This window comes from Entelurus aequoreus, linkage group LG12 (genome assembly GCF_033978785.1).
Source record: "Entelurus aequoreus isolate RoL-2023_Sb linkage group LG12, RoL_Eaeq_v1.1, whole genome shotgun sequence".
Taxonomy (NCBI): Eukaryota; Metazoa; Chordata; class Actinopteri; order Syngnathiformes; family Syngnathidae; genus Entelurus; species Entelurus aequoreus.
The window spans coordinates 61362342-61383106 of record NC_084742.1 but is presented as its reverse complement, the minus strand read 5'-3'; the positions used below and the strand labels follow the sequence as shown (position 1 = coordinate 61383106).

The 20765-nt window shown below is 38.1% G+C and overlaps 1 protein-coding gene across 2 annotated transcripts in view; it reads right to left on the bottom strand.

Moving 5' to 3' along the window:
* Nucleotides 1-6730: 6730 nt before the first annotated feature.
* The window catches only part of camk1da (calcium/calmodulin-dependent protein kinase 1Da), a 135143-nt gene continuing 121108 nt past the window's right edge, over nt 6731-20765 (bottom strand). The window contains exons 8-13 of one of the 2 annotated variants that reach the window (XM_062066349.1): nt 17213-17291; nt 17056-17143; nt 16578-16938; nt 16307-16432; nt 15405-15548; nt 6731-7644 (exon numbers count right to left, since the gene is read on the bottom strand). In XM_062066349.1, the coding sequence (XP_061922333.1) occupies nt 16314-16432; nt 16578-16938; nt 17056-17143; nt 17213-17291 (647 nt within the window). In that variant the 3' untranslated portion in view covers nt 6731-7644; nt 15405-15548; nt 16307-16313. Of the gene's footprint in view, nt 7645-15404; nt 15549-16306; nt 16433-16577; nt 16939-17055; nt 17144-17212; nt 17292-20765 lie in introns of those variants that run through there. The other variant, XM_062066350.1, reaches the window with a different exon arrangement.

Below are 20765 nucleotides of genomic sequence, written 5' to 3'. Positions count from 1 at the left end.
TTAAGGACAGGTACACAGGATTAGGGACAGGTACACATAATTAGGGACAGATACACACCATTAGGGACAGGTACACAGGATTAGGGACAGGTACACACCATTAGGGAAATGGGAAAACACCATTAGGGACAGGTACACACCATTAGGGACAGGTGCACAGGATTAGGGACAGGTACACACCATTAGGGTCAGGTAGACGGGATTAGGGACAGGTAGACAGGATTAGGGACAGGTAGACAGGATTAGGGACAGGTACACACCATTAGGGTCAGGTAGACGGGATTAGGGACAGGTAGACATGATTAGGGACAGGTAGACAGGATTAGGAACAGGTAGACAGGATTAAGGACAGGTACACACCATTAGGGTCAGGTAGACGGGATTGGGACAGGTAGACAGGATTAGGGACAGGTACACATTATTAGGGTCAAGTAGACAGGATTAGGGACAGGTAGACAGGATTAGGGACAGGTACACACTATTAGGGTCAAGTAGACAGGACTAGGGACAGGTACACACCATTAGGGTCAAGTAGACAGGATTAGGGACAGGTACACACTATTGGGGTCAAGTAGACAGGATTAGGGACAGGTAGACAGGATTAGGGATAGGTAGACAGGATTAGGGATAGGTAGACAGGAATAGGGACAGGTAGACAGGAATAGGGACAGGTAGACAGGAATAGGGACAGGTAGACAGGATTAGGGACAGGTAGACAGGATTACGGACAGGTACACACTATTAGGGACAGGTAGACAGGATTAGGGACAGGTAGACATGATTAGGGACAGGTACACACGATTAGGAACAGGTAGACAGGATTAGGGACAGGTACACACCATTAGGGTCAGGTAGACGGGATTGGGGACAGGTAGACAGGATTAGGGACAGGTACACACCATTAGGGTCAGGTAGACGGGATTGGGGACAGGTAGACAGGATTAGGGACAGGTACACATTATTAGGGTCAAGTAGACAGGATTAGGGACAGGTAGACAGGATTAGGGACAGGTACACACTATTAGGGTCAAGTAGACAGGACTAGGGACAGGTACACACCATTAGGGTCAAGTAGACAGGATTAGGGACAGGTACACACTATTGGGGTCAAGTAGACAGGATTAGGGACAGGTAGACAGGATTAGGGATAGGTAGACAGGATTAGGGACAGGTAGACAGGATTAGGGACAGGTAGACAGGAATAGGGACAGGTAGACAAGATTAGGGACAGGTAGACAGGATTACGGACAGGTACACACTATTAGGGACAGGTAGACAGGATTAGGGACAGGTAGACAGGATTAGGGACAGGTAGACAGGAATACGGACAGGTAGACAGGATTAGGGACAGGTAGACAGGATTAGGGACAGGTAGACAGGATTAGAGACAGGTAGACAGGATTGGGGACAGGTAGACAGGATTAGGGACAGGTAGACAGGATTAGGGACAGGTACACACTATTAGGGTCAAGTAGACAGGATTAGGGACAGGTAGACAGGATTAGGGACAGGTAGACAGGATTAGGGATAGGTAGACAGGAATAGGGACATGTAGACAGGATTAGGGACAGGTAGACAGGATAAGGGACAGGTAGACAGGATTAGGGACAGGTAGACAGGATTAGGGACAGGTAGACAGGATAAGGGACAGGTAGACAGGATTAGGGACAGGTAGACAGGATAAGGGACAGGTAGACAGGATTAGGGACAGGTAGATAGGATTAGAGACAGGTAGACAGGATTAGGGACAGGTAGACAGGATTAGGGACAGGTACACACTATTAGGGTCAAGTAGACAGGATTAGGGACAGGTAGACAGGATTAGGGATAGGTAGACAGGAATAGGGACAGGTAGACAGGATTAGGGACAGGTAGACAGGATAAAGGACAGGTAGACAGGATTAGGTACAGGTAGACAGGATAAAGGACAGGTAGACAGGATAAGGGACAGGTAGACAGGATTAGGGACAGGTAGACAGGATTAGGGACAGGTAGACAGGATTAGGGACAGGTAGACAGGATAAGGGACAGGTAGACAGGATTAGGGACAGGTAGACAGGATTAGGGACAGGTACAGCAAGTTGTGTGTCAACATGAGCCAGAAACACAACACTGATTCTCTTTGTCCCAATAAAGACTTTTAGAGGAGGTCAATATCTGAGATAAATGTAGTTGTGAAGGTGCTGCACACACACACACACACACACACACACACACACACACACACGCACGCACGCACGCACACACACACACACACACACACACACACACACACACACACAGTGGGTTTGGTGTTTTGAACTCATCCCTCACTTTGAAGTGGGACTGAAGGACAACATTTACAGAATATTTCTGTGTAAATAAGTCATTTCACAACTTATATACAGTATCTGTGACTTATAGTCTGCTGTGGCTAATATATGGAAACAAATTGTCCCTAAAGTTTAGGGGGTGTGGCTCTTATTACGGTAATACGGTATATTTTCTCCATTTTTCCTTTAAAAAATACATGTACGGCACCCAATTGCATATCTTTTCAACTTTAACGTGATCTAATGCAGTGATTGTCACTTCATTAAATATTCAAACACAGTGTTACTGTTCAAACTGTGTGTAAGGTGACGGTGGCCAGAAATATTACATGTACTTGTTAAATTAAAACCTGTTTTTAATGATTACCTGTGCCTACTATGCTATTAATGAATACTTAGGTCTACTACACTACTGTATTTAATGTTGTCATCATGGTGGTACTTAATGAATACTTAGGTCTACTACACTACTGTATTTAATGTTGTCATTATGGTGGTACTTAATGAATACTTAGGTCTACTACACTACTGTATTTAATGTTGTCATCATGGTGGTACTTAATGAATATTTAGGTCTACTACACTGCTGTATTTAATGTTGTCATTATGGTGGTACTTAATGAATACTTAGGTCTACTACACTACTGTATTTAATGTCATCATGGTGGTACTTAATGAATACTTAGGTCTACTACACTGCTGTATTTAATGTTGTCATCATGGTGGTACTTAATGAATACTTAGGTCTACTACACTACTGTATTTAATGTTGTCATTATGGGGGTACTTAATGAATACTTAGGTCTACTACACTACTGTATTTAATGTTGTCATTATGGTGGTACTTAATGAATACTTAGGTCTACTACACTACTGTATTTAATGTTGTCATCATGGTGGTACTTAATGAATACTTAGGTCTACTACACTACTGTATTTAATGTTGTCATCATGGTGGTACTTAATGAATACTTAGGTCTACTACACTACTGTATTTAATGTTGTCATTATGGTGGTACTTAATGAATACTTAGGTCTACTACACTACTGTATTTAATGTTGTCATCATGGTGGTACTTAATGAATACTTAGGTCTACTACACTACTGTATTTAATGTTGTCATTATGGTGGTACTTAATGGATACTTAGGTCTACTACACTACTGTATTTAATGTCATCATGGTGGTACTTAATGAATACTTAGGTCTACTACACTACTGTATTTAATGTTGTCATCATGGTGGTACTTAATGGATACTTAGGTCTACTACACTACTGTATTTAATGTTGTCATCATGGTGGTACTTAATGAATACTTAGGTCTACTACACTACTGTATTTAATGTTGTCATTATGGTGGTACTTAATGGATACTTAGGTCTACTACACTACTGTATTTAATGTCATCATGGTGGTACTTAATGAATACTTAGGTCTACTACACTACTGTATTTAATGTTGTCATCATGGTGGTACTTAATGGATACTTAGGTCTACTACACTACTGTATTTAATGTTGTCATTATGGTGGTATTTAATGGCTACTTAGGTCTACTACACTACTGTATTTAATGTTGTCATTATGGTGGTACTTAATGATTACTTAGGTCTACTACACTACTGTATTTAATGTTGTCATTATGGTGGTACTTAATGATTACTTAGGTCTACTACACTACTGTATTTAATGTTGTCATTATGGTGGTACTTAATGAATACTTAGGTCTACTACACTACTGTATTTAATGTTGTCATCATGGTGGTACTTAATGAATACTTAGGTCTACTACACTACTGTATTTAATGTTGTCATTACGGTGGTACTTAATGAATACTTAGGTCTACTACACTACTGTATTTAATGTTGTCATCATGGTGGTACTTAATGAATACTTAGGTCTACTACACTACTGTATTTAATGTTGTCATTATGGTGGTACTTAATGAATACTTAGGTCTACTACACTACTGTATTTAATGTTGTCATTATGGTGGTACTTAATGAATACTTAGGTCTACTACACTACTGTATTTAATGTTGTCATTATGGTGGTACTTAATGAATACTTAGGTCTACTACACTACTGTATTTAATGTTGTCATTATGGTGGTACTTAATGAATACTTAGGTCTACTACACTACTGTATTTAATGTTGTCATCATGGTGGTACTTAATGAATACTTAGGTCTACTACACTACTGTATTTAATGTTGTCATTATGGTGGTACTTAATGAATACTTAGGTCTACTACACTACTGTATTTAATGTTGTCATTATGGTGGTACTTAATGGATACTTAGGTCTACTACACTACTGTATTTAATGTCATCATGGTGGTACTTAATGGATACTTAGGGCTACTACACTACTGTATTTAATGTTGTCATCATGGTGGTACTTAATGAATACTTAGGTCTACTACACTACTGTATTTAATGTTGTCATTATGGTGGTACTTAATGAATACTTAGGTCTACTACACTACTGTATTTAATGTTGTCATTATGGTGGTACTTAATGAATACTTAGGTCTACTACACTACTGTATTTAATGTTGTCATTATGGTGGTACTTAATGGATACTTAGGTCTACTACACTGCTGTATTTAATGTTGTCATTATGGTGGTAATTAATGAATACTTAGGTCTACTACACTGCTGTATTTAATGTTGTCATTATGGTGGTAATTAATGAATACTTAGGTCTACTACACTACTGTATTTAATGTTGTCATTATGGTGGTACTTAATGAATACTTAGGTCTACTACACTACTGCATATAATGATGTCATCATGGTGCTAATTGGAGAGACAAATGTTTTGTAGTTAGAGAAGCAGTGATGTAATAATGCAATAAAATATATGATCATATATTCCAAAACATGTTTTTTGGTCAAATTTGACAAACTCAAACTTGACTTATGATTTCAAAGCAAGTTATGCATGAAGTTGTACACTATAAAAGTAGATTTTACGGTCAAATTCTGGTGGCAGCTTTGCTACAGGTTTTCCCTATACGCTGTAAAAACAACAAGTGTAGATTAGACATCACACAAGTGGCGGCTGTGTTGCATTCCTTTGACATAACAACAGTGAGTGATGCTGCTCTTCCATTTCAAAAAGCATGACAAATTGAACAGTAACATTCTGCTGACTCAGCTGCCAGTCCTTAAAAAAGAAAATCATGTATTCATGTATTATTCACTGTCTGAGGGCAACCTTGACCCTCCATGAAAACCAGCTCGACACGCCTGTCTTAATGCTTTGGTCACTCGCAGCATTCTCACAGGGATGAGGCCAAAACTAACCCAGACCCACTGTATGTGTCAGCAGCCATTTGTACCGTGTTTGTCGGAATGTATATACCTAATAGTATATCGGCAGAATCAAACCGAATGGAATGGTCGCTGAAAAAATGGGAAATGGAAAGTTGAGTTGTTGTCAGACTCACTCAGCCCCTTATGAGAGACACAACACATATTTGCTCTGCTCTTTGGCTACATGTTGACTATAAAGGGTTAGCATCTGATATGTGTGTGTGTGTGTCGTTTTCATCACAAATATAATACAATGCTAAATATATACATACGGTATACTAAAGGGCTAATGCTGCATTCAAGAAAACTGGGAAGTTTGGGAATTCCAAGCAGCAAATTGGATGTCAAACAAAAGTGAGTTGATTTGTTGTCATGTTTATTGTTTATTTTGACAAATGGCTGATTCACGCTTCCAAGTTGCACTTTGAGCAGACTAAGATGCTAAATGACTTGAAAGTATTAGACTTTGTTACTATTTTCCTGCTCTTTCGTTCAATCGCTTTGTTGTTCGCTGTCTAAATCTTGTTGGGGTTTTTAAAAGAAGACCAGGGAAGATCTTTCCAGAGGCAGCAGATGAACAAAAAGACTTCTGATTTATGAACACAGTTTGTGTTTTGTCAATCATCCACACCACATCTTTATGCTCTAATATCAAACCTCAAATCAAAATATTCATACTTTTCATACTTTAGTTCAGGGGTGTCCAAACTTTTTCCACCAAGGGCCACATACTGGAAAGTCAAAGTATATTTTGATATTTTTTATTTAACAAAAAAATGCTAACTCAGACATTGTGCCAGCTATAAGTATATTATTATTATTCATTATTAGTTACAACTATTCAGCTTTTTCCTAATTATTTTGCTCTTTTTTTTACATTTTCACTCTGGTCTTTTACCCATCTAAGAATACATTATAAACAATAATAATACAATTGTGTAACTTAGTGTGTCCAAAATGATGTTTGTACGAAAATATTCATGTTCAGTTACACATTTAACAGTTTTTATGGTTGCGGTCATTTTTTAAATTCATTCATAAATTAGTTTTGTTTTATTTTCTCATGAACTAACTCAACTTTGTTTATATTTTTTTTATCAGGGGTGTCCAAACTTTTTCCACCAAAGTCAAATTATGGGGGGACATTTTCATATTTTTTTGTTTTTAAAAAACACTAAAAATAAATACTATATATATTATAGTATATTATTATTAATTAAAAATGTTTATATGTTCAACTTTTTCTTTTTACATTCCAATTTTTTTGTTCTTTTTTCTGCCATTTTTACTGTTGTTTTCTTTTAGATGCATGTGTTATTTGAAAATAAACAACTTATTTCATTTCAGCTGACACGTTAAGTATATTTGCACAAAGTATCGGATCGGTATCATCGATACCAGCCTGGATTTGGTATTGGATGGGAAAGACAATCAGTGGTATCGCTACAATAAATCAATCAATAACTAATGCTAGCCTAGCAGCGACAAGGATGGTAAATCTGTCAGCTTGTTTTATAATATTTAGTGGAATTCAAATGCAATTGTTTTAAATTGGTGGCCCCTGCGAAGGCCACGCCCCCTCCGAAGTCTCCTGCGTGACCTGCATGCTGTAAAAACATGAATATTTGCAAGAAAGGTGACACGTGCACCACACAACAGTTATTAAAGGATGAAAACAACAACATCCACAGAGCATAAGGTTTTGAGGTAAGTTCCAATATTTCCCAGCCGTCTCGAATGCAGCATTTGGACAGTCTCTCCTGATTGGGTTGTAAGAAGTACCTAACACGGTTGTTACTGTCAAGCAAACATACCATACTTCTGTCAGCGCTCGTGTTTGACATCTACGCAAAGTGAAAGTGAAAGCAAAGCAGGGAGGCCGCCAGCACAAAGTTTTCCCTGAGCGCGACTGAATCATGGCTTTAAGAGGTGGAGGTGGAGGTGGAGGGGCCTGGGGGCCATTTGCAATAGGAAGTTCCCAAACACATTGTCAGCAGGACATCGTTCCGCCTGCAGGAAGTGAAGGTGGAACAAACAGGAAGTCTTTGAGAAGACTGTAATTAATCACAACAATAACTTCTGACCGTACGTTGCAGGGGTGTCCAATAATACACTGTCATTAATAATACAAATACTGTAATTAATGTTACAAAATAGACTGTAATTAATGTTACAAATAGACCGTAATTAATGTTACAAATAGGGTTGGGGGTTAAATCACCAAAATGATTCCCGGGCGCGGCGCCGCTGCTGCCCACTGCTCCCCAAGGGGATGGGACAAATGCAGAGGACAAATTTCACCACATCTAGTGTGTGTGTGACAATCATTGGTACTTTAATCTTTAATCTTAAAAAAAATAGACTGTAATTAATGTTACAAATAGACCGTAATTAATGTTACAAATAGACTGTAATTAATAATACAAATAGACCGTAATTAATGTTACAAATAGACTGTAATTAATAATACAAATAGACTGTAATTAATGTTACAAATAAACTGTAATTAATGTTACTAATAAACTGTAATTAATGTTACAAATAGACTGTAATTAATGTTACAAATAGACTGTAATTAATGTTACAAATAGACTGTAATTAATAATACAAATAGACTGTAATTAATGTTACAAATAAACTGTAATTAATGTTACTAATAAACTGTAATTAATGTTACAAATAGACTGTAATTAATAATACAAATAGACTGTAATTAATGTTACAAATAGACTGTAATTAACGTTACAAATAGACTGTAATTAATAATACAAATAGACTGTAATTAATAATACAAATTGACTGTAATTAATGTTACAAATAGACTGTAATTAATGTTACAAATAAACTGGAATTAATGTTACAAATAGACTGTAATTAATAATAAAAATAGACTGTAATTAATTTTACAAATAGACTAATTAATAATACAAATAGACTGTAATTAATGTTACAATTTACAAATAGACTGTAATTAATAATACAAATAGACTGTAATTAATAATACAAATTTACTGTAATTAATGTTACAAATAGACTGTAATTAATAATACAAATAGACTGTAATTAATAATACAAATAGACTGTAATTAATAATACAAATTGACTGTTTATTAATGTTACAAATAGACTGTAATTAATGTTACAAATAAACTGCAATTAATGTTACAAATACTGTAATTAATAATAAAAATATACTGTAATTAATTTTACAAATAGACTGTAATTAATAATACAAATAGACTGTAATTAATAATACAAATAGACTGTAATTAATGTTACAAATAAACTGTAATTAATGTTATAAATAAACTGTAATTAATAATAAAAAATAGACTGTAATTAATTTTACAAATAGACTGTAATTAATAATACAAATAAGACTGTATTTAATGTTACAAATAGACTAATTAATGTTACAAATACTGTAATTAATAATAAAAATAGACTGTAATTAATAATACAAATAGACTGTAATTAATGTTACAAATAGACTGTAATTAATAATACAAATAGACTGTAATTAATGTTACAAATAGACTGTAATTAATAATATAGACTGTAATTAATAATACAAATAGACTGTAATTAATAATACAAATAGACTGTAATTAATGTTACAAATAAACTGTAATTAATAATACAAATAGACTTTAATTAATGTTACAAATAGACTAATTAATAATAAAAATAGACTGTAATTAATAATACAAAAAAACTGTAATTAATGTTACAAATAGACTGTAATTAATGTTACAAATAGACTGTAATTAATAATACAAATAGACTGTAATTAATGTTACAAAAAGACTAATTAATAATACAAATACTGTAATTAATGTTACAAATAGACTGTAATTAATGTTACAAATAAACTGTAATTAATAATACAAATAGACTGTAATTAATGTTACAAATAGACTGTAATTAATAATAAAAATAGACTGTAATTAATGTTACAAATAGACTGTAATTAATGTTACAAATAGACTGTAATTAATAATACAAATAGACTGTAATTAATGTTACAAAAAGACTGTAATTAATAATACAAATAGACTGTAATTAATGTTACAAATAAACTGTAATTAATAATACAAACAGACTAATTAATGTTACAAATAGACTGTAATTAATAATAAAATAGACTGTAATTAATAATACAAATAGACTGTAATTAATGTTACAAATAGACTGTAATTAATGTTACAAATAGACTGTAATTAATAATACAAATAGACTGTAATTAATGTTACAAAAAGACTGTAATTAATAATAAAAATACTGTAATTAATGTTACAAATAGACTAATTAATGTTACAAAAAGACTAATTAATAATACAAATACTGTAATTAATGTTACAAATAGACTGTAATTAATGTTACAAATAAACTGTAATTAATAATACAAATAGACTGTAATTGTTACAAATAGACTGTAATTAATGTTACAAATAGACTGTAATTAATAATAAAAATAGACTGTAATGAATAATACAAATAGACTGTAATTAATGTTACAAATAGACTGTAATTAATAATAAAAATAGACTGTAATTAATAATACAAGTAGACTGTAATTAATGTTACAAATAGACTAATTAATAATAAAAATAGACAGTAATTAATGTTACAAATAGACTGTAATTAATGTTACAAATAGACTGTAATTAATAATAAAAATAGACTGTAATGAATAATACAAATAGACTGTAATTAATGTTACAAATAGACTGTAATTAATAATAAAAATAGACTAATTAATGTTACAAATAGACTGTAATTAATGTTACTAATAGACTGTAATTAATAATAAAAATAGACAGTAATTAATGTTACAAATAGACTGTAATTAATGTTACAAATAGACTGTAATTAATGTTACTATTAGACTGTAATTAATAATAAAAATAGACAGTAATTAATGTTACAAATAGACTGTAATTAATAATAAAAAAAAGACTGTAATGAATAACTTCTGCCGTACACTGCAGTTGTGTCCAAAAGTAGATCTTCTCCACATGAAATGACTTCAGAGTAGGTGAGTACAGGCCAAGCTACGCCGTGACCAGGATTTGACATTTAATTGTATTTTTCACTCCAGCAACACTCATCAAATGACAAGAAATAAGTAAAAATGAGGACATCTTTAATGGTAATCACAGTCTGCTGTAACATTACTGTCAATTCTACCTGCTTTGTCTCTTAAGGTGTTCCTTTAACCATAGGGCCATTGTGGGGCCCCTAGTTGTAAAACACTTGGGGCAGTAAAGACAATATCAAACAAACAGAAGAATTCTGCAGCTAAAGACATAGAGAAGTTTCTTAAGCGCAAAAAATATGACTCAAGTGGAGAAGATGTCATTTCATTTACACGTGAATTATTCATATTTATTCTTCTTGCATTTATTTGAACACTAAGTACATGTATTTGTCATCTTCTTTTGCAGTATAGTATTTATTATTATTTGTGATGAACACGTCAGGTGACAAGGCTGTAAACTGTAGATATAATTAATGAATATGACTGAAATCAAGAGTAAGATGATTCATATTTGTAGTGGAAAAATAGGGTCAAAAAGTTACAGTTTTATAATATAATACATAATAAATATGTATTTACAAGAATTAGTCATAACTTTTTCCACAATCAACTGTAAAAATCTCAACTGTGCAGTTACAGTAAATTGCTCAATTGTTATTGTGAAAGTATAAGCTGTGACTTTTGTTTATCTGAACAAAACATCTTAGCTTGGTTAGAGAGCCCACTCAAGTATGAATAACATCATCTTCATTTCAGTCAAATTCAATAATTATATACAGTTTACAACCTTGTCACATGACATGAAATCATGTGTTCATCACAAATATTATTATCAAGGCTTCGGTCAGGCTGATTACAAAATAAACACTAATCAAATATACCGCATTAAAATAAATACATTTACATACACAGTGCTAAAATTAAATGAAGAATATTTATGTTTCTTAACTAAACTGAAAATGAAATGAAAGTACAACTTCACCACTTGAGTCATATTTCTTCTTCTGTTTGCTTGATATTGTCACTACCGCCCCAAGTGGTGGACACGTGTATTACACCTGAGCACCACTGTGGCCCACAGCTGAGAAACATCCTGGGCCCAGCCCTATGGTTAAGAAACACTGATGCAGATGTGTAATATCTAATAGAATATTTTACTTTCTAAATATGCTGAATAGGTCCCTTTGGACACCCCTGATGTACAGGATCAGATGTACAGTATCAGATGTACAGTATCAGATGTACAGTACCAGATGTACAGTATCAGATGTACAGTAGCATCCTGTGTTTCATAGCCACCTATAGAGGCCAGTAACAAGCAAACATTCTCCTAGAAAGTAACAAGAAAAAAATACAATCTCTATTTCATGTCTGTGCAAAATACTGTAGATAAATAACTCAACATTCTCCCTTTCAACAGTCGTATGGTACTTTTAAAGCACTTCTTGAAGCACATAGACCAGGGGTCCCCAAACCACGGCCCCCATGGGGCTACAATCACACTGGAGGGACGTACCAAGTAAAAAATAAACATATATATATATATATATATATATATATATATATATATATATATATATATATATATATATATATATATATATATATATATATAAAATATGTCCTGTCCAGTCATTCAGGCAAATATGTTACTTTATTATTTACTTGTTACTTTATTTGTATTTGACTTTGTGGTATTTGAAATTGTGGGGACAAGGGGAAAAAAAAAAAAAAAAGGAATAATAATTTTAAAAAAGCAAAAAAAATTCATATGTACAAAGCCCAAAGGCAGTGAAGTTGTCACGTTGTGTAAATCGTAAATAAAAAGAGAATACAACAAATCCTTTTCAACTTATATTCAATTGAATAGACTGCAAAGACAAGATATTTCATGTTCACACTGAGAAACTTTGGTATTTTTTGCAAATATTATCTCATTTGGAGTTTGATGCCTGCAACATGTTTCAAAAAAGCTGGCACAAGTGGCAAAAAAGAGTGATAAAGTTGAGGAATGCTCATCAAACACTTATTTGGAACATCCCACAGGTGAACAGGCTAATTGGGAACAGGTGGGTGCCATGATTGGGTATAAAAGTAGATTCCATGAAATGCTCAGTCATTCACAAACAAGGACGGGGCGAGGGTCACCACTTTGTCAACAAATGCCTGAGCAAATTGTTTAAGAACAACATTTCTCAAACAGCTATTGCAAGGAATTGAAGTCCGTTATATCATCAAAAGGTTCAGAGAATGTGGAGAAATCACTGCATGTAAGCCATGATATTACACACCTTGGATCCCTCAGGTGGTACTGCATCAATAAGCCACATCAGTGTGTAAAGGATATCACCACATGGGCTCAGGAACACTTCAGAAAACCACTGTCAGTAAATACAGTTGGTCGCTACATCTGTAAGTGCAAGTTAAAACTCTCCTATGCAAAGCCACAGCCATTTATCAACAACACCCAGAAATGCTTCGCTGGGCCCGAGCTCATCTAAGATGGACTGATGCAAAGTGGAAAAGTGTTCTGTGGTCTGACGAGTCCACATTTCAAATTGTTTTTGGAAACTGTGGACGTCGTGTCCTCCGGACCAAAGAGGAAAAGAACCATCCGGACTGGTCTAGGGTGAAAGTGTAAAAGGCAGCATGTGTGATGGTATGGGGGTGTATTAGTGGCCAAGACATGGGTAACTTACACATCTGTGAAGGCACCATTAAAGCTGAAAGGTACATACAGCTTTTGGAGCAACATATGTTGTTATCATGGACGCCCCTGCTTATTTCAGCAAGACGATGCTAAGCCAGGTGTTACAACAGCGTGGCTTCATAGTAAAAGAGTGTGGGTACTAGACTGGCCTGCCTGTAGTCCAGACATTGAAAATGTGTGAAGGCTAAAATATGAGAACGGAGACTGTTGAACAACTTAAGCTGTACATCAAGCAAGAATGGGAAAGAATTCCACTTCAAAAATGTGTCTCCTCAGTTCCCAAACCTTTACTGAGTGTTGTTAAAAGGAAAGGCCATGTAACACACTGGTAAAAATGCCTTTTTTGACATGTGTTGCTGCCATTAAATTCTAACGTCATGATTATTTGCAGAAATAAGAAAGTTTCTCAGTGTGAACATGAAATATCTTGTCTTTGCAGTTTATTCAATTGAATATAAGTTGAAAATGATTTGTTGTATTCTCTTTTTATTTACCATTTACACAACTTCACTGCTTGTGTACTTTGTACATACATATACAGTATGTACACATATATACAGTATACACATATGTACATACATATAAACCATTATTTAATATATACATACACATACATATACACACATACTAGGGTTGTCCCCATATCAATATTTGGTACCGGTACCAAAGTGTATTTCGATATTTTTCTAAATAAAGGGGAGCTCAAAAAATTTCATTATTGTCTTTATTGTAACACAAAATGTTAGTGTAGATGAAACATATGTTTATTTTTGTAATTTAGTCCTTAAATAAAATGTTGAACATACTAGACAACTTGTCTTTTAGTAGTAAGTAAACAAACAAAGACTCCTAATTAGTCTGCTGACGTATGCAGTAACATATTGTGTCATTTATACACCTATTATTTTGTACACATTATGAGGGACAAACTGTAAAAATGGATTATTAATCTACTTGTTCATTTACTGTTAATATCTGCTTATTTTCTGTTTTAACATGTTCTATCTACACTTCTGTTAAAATGTAATAATCACTTATTCTTCTCTTCTTTGATACTTGACATTAGTTTTGGATGATACCACACATTTAGGTATGGATGTGATACCAAGTAGTTACAGGATCATACATTGGTCATATTCAAAGTCCTCATGTGTCCAGGGACATATTTACTGACTTTATAAACATCATATGAAGTTTAAAAAGGAAAAAAGATTTTGTGATGCTAAAACAATATCGATGTAATCATAGTAGTATCAACTAGATACGCTCCTGTACTTGGTATCATTACAATGGATGTCAGGTGTAGATCCACCCATGGCATTTGTTTACATTGTGACACCGGTGAGCTACGGTGTGTAGTGAAGCATGTTTAGCTATTCCTCGCCTTCCAGTGATAATGCTACTTCTAAGAAACTTACTTTATTCGTCGCCATGAAGGCTAGGATTGGTGATTTAGAAGTAGCTAAAACACTGTGGATGGATGTTAGCTGCATGTGTTAAAGCAGCTCTTCCTGAGGGTGTTTCAGTGTTATAACTTCACCTTTATCTTGACTTTTTACACCAAAATGCATCCATTCTCCCTTTTACTCTGTGTGTGTGTGCTGCCCAACATGCTCCTCTGCTCATAAAACCAGTAATGTCATGACGTGACCACGCGTCATCATGCCTGTACAAAAAAGGGCAAGCGGTACTTTTCAACCAGAGTATAGTACTGAATATGATTCATTAGTACTGCGATACTATACCAGTACCGTACAAGCCTAATACATACATATACACACATACATATACACTTACACACAGTACATATACACGCACACACAGAGATGGCCCCGCCACCGGCCAAATTCTTTCAAACCAATGTGGCCCCCAGGTCCTAAAGTTTAGGGACCCCTGAGATAGACGAAGGCGCCTGAAGAACAAAAGGGTGAATGTTGTTGTTTACATCAGCAATAATAGGCGAGCACAAGGGATTATGGGAAAGCTGGTCATTTGCATGAGGTAGTAGCGATTACGCACGCCCTTATTTGGTCATCCTACCCACGCAGCGTGCTCATTGGTCAGCCATGGCTTTTTCAAGAGGATGAAGGGCGCTTGTAGCAAGATGGAACATTCCAGTTGGAGAGAGACGAAAGAGGAAGTGGCGGCACTTAGTCCTTAATCCTTAGAGCAGGGCGAGGAACCAGCCCAGGAGCAGGAGGAGAAACCAGCCCAGGAGCAGGAGGAGGAACCAGCCCAGGAGCAGGGTGAGGAACCAGCCCAGGAGCAGGAAGAGGAATCAGCCCAGGAGCAGGGCGAGGAATCAGCCCAGGAGCAGGGCCAGGAACCAGCCCAGGAGCAGGAGGAGGAACCAGCCCAGGAGCAGGAGGAGGAACCAGCCCAGGAGCAGGCCGAGGAATCAGCCCAGGAACAGGCCGAGGAATCAGCCCAGGACCAGGAGGAGGACCAGCCCAGGAGCAGGAGGAGAAAACAGCCCAGGAGCAGGAGGAGGAACCAGCCCAGGAGCAGGAGGAGGAACCAGCCCAGGAGCAGGGTGAGGAACCAGCCCAGGAGCAGGGTGAGGAACCAGCCCAGGAGCAGGGCGAGGAATCAGCCCAGGAGCAGGGCGAGGAATCAGCCCAGGAGCAGGAGGAGGACCAGCCCAGGAGCAGGAAGAGGACCAGCCCAGGAGCAGGAGGGGGACCAGCCCAGGAGCAGGAGGAGAAACCAGCCCAGGAGCAGGAGGAGAAACCAGCCCAGGAGCAGGAGGAGGACCAGCCCAGGAGCAGGAAGAGGACCAGCCCAGGAGCAGGGTGAAGAACCAGCCCAGGAGCAGGGTGAAGAACCAGCCCAGGAGCAGGAGGAGGAAGAGGAAGGGAGGAGATGAAGAAGGTCAGTGAGGAGACAAACAAGATGGCCGTCCTCTCCTCCAGACGCCTCACAGCTTGGTCACTTGGTCTCCGTCTGCACCGGGGCGGTCACCGGCGAGGGGTGCGCTCGGCTGAGCTCCGCCCCCGCTGCCGGAGTGCCGGCTGCAGACGCCAGACTGCAGGGCATGGCGGGCACACCTGGAGGGGGCGGAGTCACAATTGATGGTCCTTCTTGTTTGTGTCTCAAGAGTCGAAGTAACTTCATGAAACACAACTCAAATAGTTCATGAAACACAACAATTATGGAAAACAATACAAACACTTTTGGGTGCACGTGACTCACATTCCTTGCATGGAGCGGCCATGTTGTCGTCCAAGGATGACGTCTGGCCCGCATTCTGGTTCTGAGCAGGCCGGCTCTGGTCCACCTGGTTGGGACTCTGGTCCACCTGGTTGGAACTCTGGTCCACCTGATTGGAACCCTGGGCCACCTGGTTGGGACACTGGGCCACCTGGTTGGAACCCTGGTCCACCTGGTTGGGACTCCGGTCCACCTGGTTGGGACCCTGGGCCACCTGGTTGGAACCCTGGGCCACCTTCTGGCTCAGCCTGTGTGGGTTGGAGGCGTCCACGCCGCTCGCCATGCTGCTGCCAAGCTGCAGCCGCATCATGTGGCGAACCACCGCCGTGGCGTTGAACGCTTGCTGGGGGAAAAAGAGCAAATCAAAGGTTTAGTGATGATGGCTCTTCCATCAGGACTACTTAGTGGTGGCTTTTCCACCACTAAGTAGTCCTGATGGACTAGAGCCTGAACTACTTACCCTCCATTTGCTCTTGGCAAAGTTCTTCTTCATCTGCCGGCTAACTGACTCATGGATGTTCTTGCACAGGGCAGTGTCCCCCGAGATCCTACACACACACACACACACTATTGTCAGCCTGACTGTATGTGTGTGTGTGTGTGTGTGTGTTGCCCACCAGGGATGTCGCAGTGCCTGCTCACAGGTGAAACGCTTGCTGGGGTCTTTCTCCATGAGGTTGCTGATAAAATCCTTAGCTGTAAAAATGTTCAGAAGAAGAAAGGCGTGACGAAAAACCAACACCGACTTTTACACACAAACATGCTTGTCGGTCCCCTAAAGGTAAATGCCGACATCAAAATGGCGGCGCTCTGACGGGCTGCGGCTTGCAGACGCTCATGGTAGAAAAAGAACAATTTGGCAAAAAATACCGGAAAAATCTGTGAAATTCATGGCTGGCTTCCAGCGTGGACACTCCGTGGTCACATACGACCGCCAGACAATTCTGGATGTGGATAGATCGGGCCGTTCTGGACTGAAAGATGCGTGTACGTTGGACCTCCTCGCTAGCAGCGGAGTCAAGTACCAGCGGGGACCGTCAAAGGAAGACACGTAAGCGGTGTGATCGGAAGCAGAAGCGGGGATGCCGAGCGGGGCTAACAACAAAGCTAAAGGCTAATCCCCACAGAACGCCGCTTCCTTCCATCCTGCTTTCAAACGTCTGCTCCCTGGAGAACAAACTGGACTACCTGAAGCTGGATTTAAATGCAAGACGCGAGATGAGAGACTGCTGTGCCATATTTCTAACAGAAACGTGGCCGAAACCAACCATTCCGGATGTGGCAGTTAGCATCGAGGGGCTATGTTTCGGTCGGACAGGAGCAGCACTCTCACTGGTAAATCTCGAGGCGGTGGTGTTTGTATATACGTTAATAATAACAACTGGTGCAACAATGGGAAGATAGTATCACGTCACTGCTCTCCTGATGTAGAACTATTAACCATAAAATGCAGGCCATTTTATTTACCCAGGGAATTCAGTGCTATGATCTTCACAGCAGTGTACATTCCCCCCAGTGCTAACACCAAAGAAGCTTTGAATGCTTTGTACTGCTCAACCAATGAACTGCAAACTACACATCCAGAGGGAGTTTTCATCGTGGCAGAGGATTTTAATCAAGCTAAAATGAAAACAGTTTTCCCTCATTTCTATCAATATGTGAATTTTGCAACCAGGGGTGGAAGCAAGCTGGACTTAGTGTTCAGCAATATTAAACATGCATTGTAACGTCTACTCTTGCATTCAAAAAAGTTTCGAAAAAACAAAAATAAAGTAATGCAGAGTAGTCTTGAGGAGGAGGTGTTTGACTCACTAAATTCCTTAATAAGCACTCGCGGAGATATTTCTAGATTCAAAATGATCATAATTTATTTTCACAAACAAAAAATATTCTCCGTGGTTGACTTTCAACATAATCAAAATAACTTATTTAGCGTGGCTTCAAAATAAGTTGTTTTAGCGGTAAACAAACTGTTTCACTCCTCACTCCTTCAACATGATAGACAGACAAAGGGCACCCAGCTGTCCTGTCTTCTTAATTATAGGAGGAGGAAGTGGCTCACCAGTAGGAGCTGAAAACAATCAGTCAATCACAATGAAATCTAAAACATCCAATAATTCATGAACATCATTCTTGACATTATTTGATTTCATTGTCAAACAATTAATAAATAAATAATATAGATAGGCTCCAACTGGCTCCAACATCCCGGCCCCTAATTGTGTGCTTTAGCAAAACAATTACATAAATAATAATATTCACAGGAGCCATACTAGAACAATATAATCCAAACAATTATGTTCTTCAAATTCAAAATTAATTAAGTTACTTGAGTTATTAGTCAAGTCTCATCAAAGTCCATAGTCATATCTGAAGCCGTCATCGAGTCATCGAGTCTGGAGAACCGAAGCCCCCCTCAGTCCATCAAGCTGCTTCCATTAGCAGGCAGAGTTCATCTATTGGTTGTTGAACCGTGTTGGTCTTGGTTTTAACCAAAACACTTCTCACAAAGCCTTTGGCAATTACTTGTTCCATGGTCTTTGGTCCATGGCCTTGTTATGTGTTTCCTTGTTCCATGGTCTCGTTGAATGTTTTCTTGTTCCATGGTCCTGGCTTGTCCTTGGTGGAGTCCTTGATTTTGTTATTTTTCTAACCCCCCCCCCCTAGAGGGGGGGGGTTACCCACATATGCGGTCCTCTCCAAGGTTTCTCATAGTCATTCACCGACGTCCCACTGGGGTGAGTTTTTCCTTGCCCGTATGTGGGCTCTGTACCGAGGATGTCGTTGTGGCTTGTACAGCCCTTTGAGACACTTGTGATTTAGGGCTGTATAAATAAACATTGATTGATTGATTGATTCTCCTTTTCAACTTTTCTGTGCACGTCTTTGCCATCTCCTTTTCCGGCGTATGGGAATGTGTAAGGATCAACCTCTAAGGGCATTGGCTCTTGGTTAAAAGGTAAACTTCCCCTCCGACCGTACAGATCTCTGAGTTCCTCCGTTTTGTCACGTTTGTCTCCTTTGTCCTTCTTGACATTTTCTTTATCTTTGTCATGGCTTTTTTTGGAAGAAGAGGAGGAATGCCGATGTCTTTCTTTCTCTCTAAACTTATCCTGAGGTGTGACTTTGTATTTATCCCGGAAAGGCAGTGGCAGAGGATCGTGTCCATCTTTAAGAAAGACTGAACTTGAGGCGATCTCCATAGAACATTTATCCTCAACTGACATCTCATTTTTCTTCTCATATATGTTTTCAGAGAAATCCCGGTTATATTGTCTGATGAGGAGGTCCCTCAGCTCAATTACTGAGATTCTGTTAGTTGACACTGCAATGGGCCCAGCATGTTCTGTAGCACTGCAACTGAGTGGTCCAGTTACCACCCATCCCAGTATGGTTTGGACTGCATATGGTCCATTCTTTTGACTGTTTATTATATTCCACGGCTCCATTGCCCGAGGAACATCAGTCCCAATAAGAAGTTCAATGTCTGCTTCAATTTCTTTTAAGTCAATGCCACCAAGATATGGCCACCTCTTCAAGTCAGCCTTTGTGATGATGTTTTTCTTTGAGACAGGTATCTTGCTCTGTGTGTACACTTTCGGCAGGTCCAGATATGTGAACCCTTCCAAGTCTCCAACCTCCAGTCCTCTGACCTCATAGGTCTTCGCAGGCTTTTCCTGTCCCATTGTTCGCAAAATAATTTCTGTTTTGCGTCCTTTCACATTCAGTCGGTCCATTAGATTTTCCGTGCAAAATGTTGCCGTGCTGCCTGGATCGAGGAAGGCATAGGTCTGAACATAGCTGTTCCCTTTTCCGGCCTTAACTCTGACTGGCACGATTGCAAGTGCACAGTCTTTCCCGGCCCCGGTTGCATCACCGGCTGAAACAAGAGCAATGCTTATAGGGGTTTCTTCTGTCTCAGCAGTGGACTTTGCTTGATTTTCCTGCCTTGGGCCTTTTTCACTTGGAATATGAAGTACAGTAGGATGTTTCATTTTGCAAACATGACACATTAATCTTCTTTTCCAATTTTTGCTTAGATGACCTTTTAGTAGGCAACCAAAACAATATCCATGCCTTCTTAAAAGTTCAACCTTGTTGTCATGTGACTGTTTTGAATTGTGAGCAGTCAATCAGAGCATGTTTGCCATGACAATATCCACATGAAGG